Here is a 6,117-nt window from a genome sequence, read left to right on the forward strand (position 1 = left end):
ATAATAACATTTCACAGTGACAGTGTGACACAGAGATGTTTCTCAGTTCATTTGTACTGTGACCAAACTGATCACCTAGGAAGCTATTCAAATCATACAAACAAGTTCATTATTATTGTAGTGGTTAGCAATAAACCAGATTTCAGAAGAAATATGTAATAGAACAGTATGTAGCTCATATAGACATTATTTGTTATTAGCTTGTGTGAGGGAGAGCTGAGTGGTTATGGGTTCATTAAGTTCATGTGAGTTGGACAATGGGCTTATGTAAGTGGTCAAGATGTTTCCTGTTTTTGAAGTACATCTCAGAGTGGTAAAAGCAAACTTAATATAGTTAATACTTATTAGCATAGTTCTAAGAATCCTAGTAGAATCCCAAGTATGGTCAGAGATGAACCCTCTGTTCTTTTGTGAGGGCCTCTGCAGGAACATTGAGTCAAGCTTCCTGTTTTCCAGTACAGGCTAGGGGTTGCCAGAATAGAGGAGTGAGAAGGGTGGGGGCCCGATGGATGTCAAAACTGACAAGTTGCAGGAGGTTAGGAAATAGCTATATAGTCAGCTGCAAAGCTGATAAGACAGACTTAGACTGCTTTATCTATTCCATTGCAAGAGGAGAGTCTCTGTTCTCTGTTCCCTAACTACAAGATTATGTGTTTAAATACTACTCTATTCAGAATAATTGTAATATTAAATGATCCTTTAAATTGTAATGGTTTGTTTGAATTTATTTAGTCGGTATCACACTCTAGCCACGACATTATACAGGTACAGTGTATAGTGAGATGATACGTGACTCACCACTTCAAAGTTGCCGGGTGCAACAATCAGGTTGTCAATGACATTATTGATCTTTGTGACCAGGGACAAGATGGAGGACTAAAGGCAGAAGAGACCAATAAACAAGCTTTTTGTCAATCAGCCAACATAAACAACATACTATGCACAAAACAAATTTGATGAGACAAACACATGTCGCCTGTGCAGGTCTGTGGTCTGACCTGCTCTGCAGGTGTGGGGCTCAGATCCTGGTTTCTCTTCAGTAGACACTCGCTGAAAGCAGTCTCGTCAGGTGCTGGCTTCACTCTGGGGAAGGCCATCTCACACTTGTGACAAACAAAAGCATGCTTCAGTACTCGCACTGCTGCTCAGTGCTTCATCTGCTTTACTACCAGCCTACTCACACTAGTGAACTACAGAGGTACCTTTATCAAGAGAACATTCTCTCCTCCACATCAATCATGCAGAAAAATGGCCATAAGCATAACTAATGTAACTTAACACCTGCTTAACACCAGGGCCCATACCGACAAAGCATGTAGTATTTGGCCAAACTTTAAGACTCCATAAATTTTTTTGTCAGAGTGACTCACAAAGCCTTTTAGCGCTATAGGTAGGTCATACATTGACGAGATACAGAGGCAGTCCAGAGGACTCCAAAGTCACAGAGCTGGTAATTATAATGAACTTTTACAAAGGATTCTACTGGCTGACCGACACTTCAGCCCAATCCTGTAACAGAAGGTGTGATGCTTGAATACCTCTATGCTACTTGGACACAACAGTAAGGCAACGTGCATTCTGCAGGCCCCAGTTTGACCTCAGTTCAATAAATGGGAATTAAATCAACTACAATCAACAGATGAATAAAAGTGGTTTCATGAATATTGCCGGACTAATTTGATTTCAGGTGGGACAAAGTCACGTCATTTTTTGATGGTATACAAAGCCAGATACAATACAGTTGATGCATTGATATCTTACTTTATTTTAATTTCAAGTGTTCTTCAATGCTCCTATGTATTAATGAACATTTTCACATCTAGTACACTAAGTAGTCACTGTGGACATCATGATGAAGTTCACTCATGAAACATAATGTCATCAATAGCAACGAGGTCAACCTTGCTCCTGTTCTTATCTCAGGAGTTCTCTCGGTTCTTTAGTAAAAACTGCTCTCAGCAGCTTTGTGAAAAGAAACTCCTTGTTAGAAACCTTTAGCCTCATTTAGGAAGTCTCCTGGTGGTGCAATAAGATCCCTGTTAATACAGCCCCTGGACACTGCAACATCACTCTTAGGCGCAAAATATACTTCATACTAGTACACAAGCATCACCTGCGTCACCTGAAAATCCTATCATGACAAGTGCAACTTGTAGTCTGAGCGTTGCCGCTAGGGGGTGCTATGGCATGAAACAACAACAGAAAGCCGATCCTTTCTGTTTGGGTTAACTTCTGTTCAGAGCAACCATGACTGAGCAGTTTCATGAACATATAGCTGAACTTCGTCACCTCTTCATTCAGACAGGAATGCAATTGAAAATGCTCTGGCTGAAATTGTAACTGCTCTAAACCACAAGTACAACAATAAATGTTCCTCCATGTTTGTTCACTTCTGTGGTCATAAAGTGTTCTGACCCTCAACTGTCAGATATCGCCACCTTGTGGACAGAGCTTGAACACCTCCATCATTCTGTTACAGTGACTGTTGACTATGTTCACTGGAGACGTGCATTGTGCCAGGCACTGTCATTTGTGTACTTGTGTGAAATATGCTTTAGGCCTTAGGTGAGGCCACAGGTGCAACGAGCCCCATCTGACTACACCCAGCTATGTTCAAAGAGACGCTGGCTGCAGTCAGATGTGAAACAAAATTAAACTTGTGAGCAGAGAGAACAGGGAAACGCTTTGTACTCACCACATAAAAATCAAATGGGATGTGTGGGACAAATGGACGGTACCTAAATCGGAATAAATAAAAGATCGACAGTTTGTAGCTGTAACTGACAGCATTAACAATTAACAGCATACAGAAACATTTTCCTAACTTTTCTTTAATGAAAAATTAAACTGTAATAAAAACAAAACATTGTGTTAAGTTTAAAGTTTACTTTCAGTCTTTTTTTAAACCACCTAAAAAATGAAGCACAATATTTGTACGAATGTGTGTTACATCAGTCCTAGTGAGTGCACACTGCTTTTTGAAGTGTGTGTATTTCCTGTTTTACTGCAGGTTGGGTACACTGTAAATAGAATTGCATTGCATGTGTAGCCAGTCATTTCCTCAGTGTCTACTATATGTCAGAGATTTGGATGTAGTTTTAGTGGTATGACGTACTGTGCCGACGCTTTGAAGTCAACAAATCCAGGAATTGTTTAGTGAAGTGCGCATCGAGGCTTGTATTGTTTATGGTGAGTGACACCATCGATTAAGTTTGAAGCCTCGCTGTGTGTAGCAGTTCAAGAGGTGGTTCAAATTTTTCTGCGATGTATTGGCAGATATAAAGCCCAAGACAATCTCCACACAACTTGTGGGTAGTGTTGAAGTAGTGAGGGTTCGTGAGTTACGCATTTCCAAAATGAGGAATTGCTTAAACCCCAAATATCGTTTTTAAATAAAAATGAATAAAGTGTCCCCCTACATCAGTCACACAAGCACCTTCACTGTCCTTCTCTGTTACAAGCACGTTCACTTTGTTAACTGCCACAGTTTGAAAACATAATTGTCCCCCTGTCATTATTATATGACTTTTTCAACTATTGATGTAAAGGAGGAGGTTCACTTTGGTATGTGTCCCACTACCATGGAACGTCAATTAGAATGCATTAGCCAAGAAACTCTTATGCACACTATGTACAAACAAACAGGTTAATAGAGGGATACAAAAACACATTGTGTGAATGGGTTATCATCTTGTCCTCGCAAGAGAAAAATGCATAGTTAAGTGGCAGTCATCATTCCCATGCCCAAACTGTGGTGAGACTGCTCTTGAGTATATCAGACCCAGTTAAAGTGACTATGAACACATCTGCCTGTCTTAAAGTCTTTGACCAGCAGGGGAGTTTGTGTGCACATGAAGCCTCCAGAAATGAACCATTTTGTGAACCAAATGGCTGGACGTCTTCAAGGCTTCATGAAGCTTCATCTCGCCATAACTGGTAGCTTTCCCTAAGCCAAGGCATTACACACTCTCTCTCTCTCCCTCTCCCTCTCTCTCTCTCAGCAGGCAATCCATGGTTTAGGCTCAGTGGTTCATACTGTAGTTAGTGTCAGTGTTAGACTGTCTGGTAAATTGGTCTATGACCACAATGACCAGTTGTGGTTGGAGCTAGATTGATAAATATTACACTGTTTGTTCCAAAAAATAAAGTTTTTTTGCTGTGAAATTAAAATATATCTTTGCATACTAAGAAACGTGAGTTCCTTGAAAAGTACTATATGTATAAATGTATTATTATAATTAATTAGATTTGATAAGTGGATCTAGAACTGGATTCAGATTAGATAAAACGGCATCAAACTCCAGCCCTAGTCCGGACTGAACTGCTCACAGTAACTAACCTCTTTATACACACTCGGCGCAGTTGTACATGTTTACTGAGGAAATGGGTAAACGCAACGATCAACCTCGGGATTTCAATAATCGATAGGTAATAGCTCAAGCATGAATCACAATGAATCCGACTAATTAGAAAAATCGGTATTTTTATCCAGCCCTAAAACGAGCAGCCGACTAGGCTTTTCAGCCATGATGCATTCAAGATAAATACAAGTGAAGTCAGAGGCTGAACTCACCCCTGGACAAGTCCTCCACGGGACCCGAAGCGGCCTCCCCGCCCCCTGCCGCGGTCCCCTCTGGACACAAACACAGTAACACACAGTAACATGTGGGAACAGCTCACAAACATTGGCAAGTCAAAGCTAACCTAAAGTAGAGAGGCCTTGGTGGCTCTGCTCGGGTACATTTCAAACCCCTTAAGAACATGAATGCTTTCTGTCTAAACTCACGCTCCCATACACATTAGCCTAGCTAGGTTCATTCATTCGTTCACGTACTTGGCAAGGCGATGACAGCTAACGTTAGCCTTGTGAGCACTTGTTAAATAACTCGTTAGAGTAAAAAATCATCGACACTTGAAATACTGAAATCCTACAATGAATGCGTTAACTTTACCAAACGAATTAACGCTAGAACCCAAGAAACAAAGCCCGCTGCTAGCATAGCTGGCTAAACTAGGCCAGATGATCTAACCATTACAATCAACACTCTGCTTGTATAAACCGTTAAACACGATGGAATTTAATGCTCAACACACTGAAATATAATCACCTCATTGCGTACGACGTCTTGATTATTTAATACTAAAATCTTAGGAGAACTGTTCACAACCCCTCAATAAACCTACTGAGGCAGAGTTAACTTCGTCTTCTTCTTCGTTTTCTTTCTTCTACCGATAATAAAAAAGCTGTTCTCATATTAGCCTACAATCAGCTCAGCATTACCGCCACTTGCTGGACGGGAGTGTGGTGTGGCGCAGCTGATTGAGAGAACAAAAGACTACAATTTCAGTTCATTTCCTGTTTTTAAGTAGTTGATTAGAAAGCTTTCTATGCTTTCCAAGATGCATTTCAAATTAATTTCAAATCAATTTATTTATATAGCCCCCTTATACAGTGTCAAATCACAACACGAAATCACCTCAAGGCACTTATAGTAAGGTTAAAACCTTACACTAATATAATAAAAACCCAATAAATCCCCTTGAGCAAGCACACTGGGGAGATAAAAGTCCCTTTAATGGAAGAGAACCTGTAGAAAGAAACAGGCTGTTGGTGGGTGGCCTTCTGTCTCTATCGGTTGTAGTGAGTAGAGAGCAGAGAATGAAAAGAAGAGCATCAACCAACAACAGACAAAGAGATGGTAAGTTAGTGTGACCAGTGACCGCTCATGCATGACAGTGGTGGAAGATGTACTCAGATCCCTTACTTAAGCAAAACAGTGTAAAAATACTTTGTATAAAAGTCCTGCACTTAAAATGTCATTTAAAAGTACAAAAGTATTGGCATCAAAACATACTTAAAGTACTAAAAGTAAAAGTATTCAATATGTAAAATGGCACATCAAACATTAATGTATATCATATTATTGGATTCTAATTACTGATGAATTATTGTGTACATCACATTTAATGTTGCAGCTGTAAGAAGGGAGCTAGTTTTAACTAGGTTATATGCTTATAATTTGAAGTACCGAAAGGTTTGAAAAATAACAAGTAACTAAAGTTATAAAATAAAAGTAGTGGAGTAAAAGTATAATATTTGCTTCTAAAATGTAGGGA

General features: G+C 39.7%; 1 protein-coding gene across 1 annotated transcript in view; it reads right to left on the reverse strand.

The window, feature by feature from the left end:
• Positions 1 to 5,197, reverse strand: part of ilf2 (interleukin enhancer binding factor 2) — an 11,837-nt gene extending 6,640 nt beyond the window's left edge. Inside the window, exons 1-5 of the mRNA XM_020624839.1 lie at positions 5,109 to 5,197; positions 4,574 to 4,633; positions 2,696 to 2,738; positions 999 to 1,103; positions 799 to 876 (exon numbers count right to left, since the gene is read on the reverse strand). Coding sequence (XP_020480495.1) covers positions 799 to 876; positions 999 to 1,103; positions 2,696 to 2,738; positions 4,574 to 4,633; positions 5,109 to 5,113 — 291 coding nt within the window. The 5' untranslated portion in view covers positions 5,114 to 5,197. The remainder of the gene's footprint in view (positions 1 to 798; positions 877 to 998; positions 1,104 to 2,695; positions 2,739 to 4,573; positions 4,634 to 5,108) is intronic.
• Between the last annotated feature and the right edge of the window lie 920 nt (positions 5,198 to 6,117).

The sequence above is a fragment of the Monopterus albus genome, unplaced genomic scaffold (genome assembly GCF_001952655.1).
Source record: "Monopterus albus unplaced genomic scaffold, M_albus_1.0 scaffold339.1, whole genome shotgun sequence".
Classification (NCBI taxonomy): domain Eukaryota; kingdom Metazoa; phylum Chordata; class Actinopteri; order Synbranchiformes; family Synbranchidae; genus Monopterus; species Monopterus albus.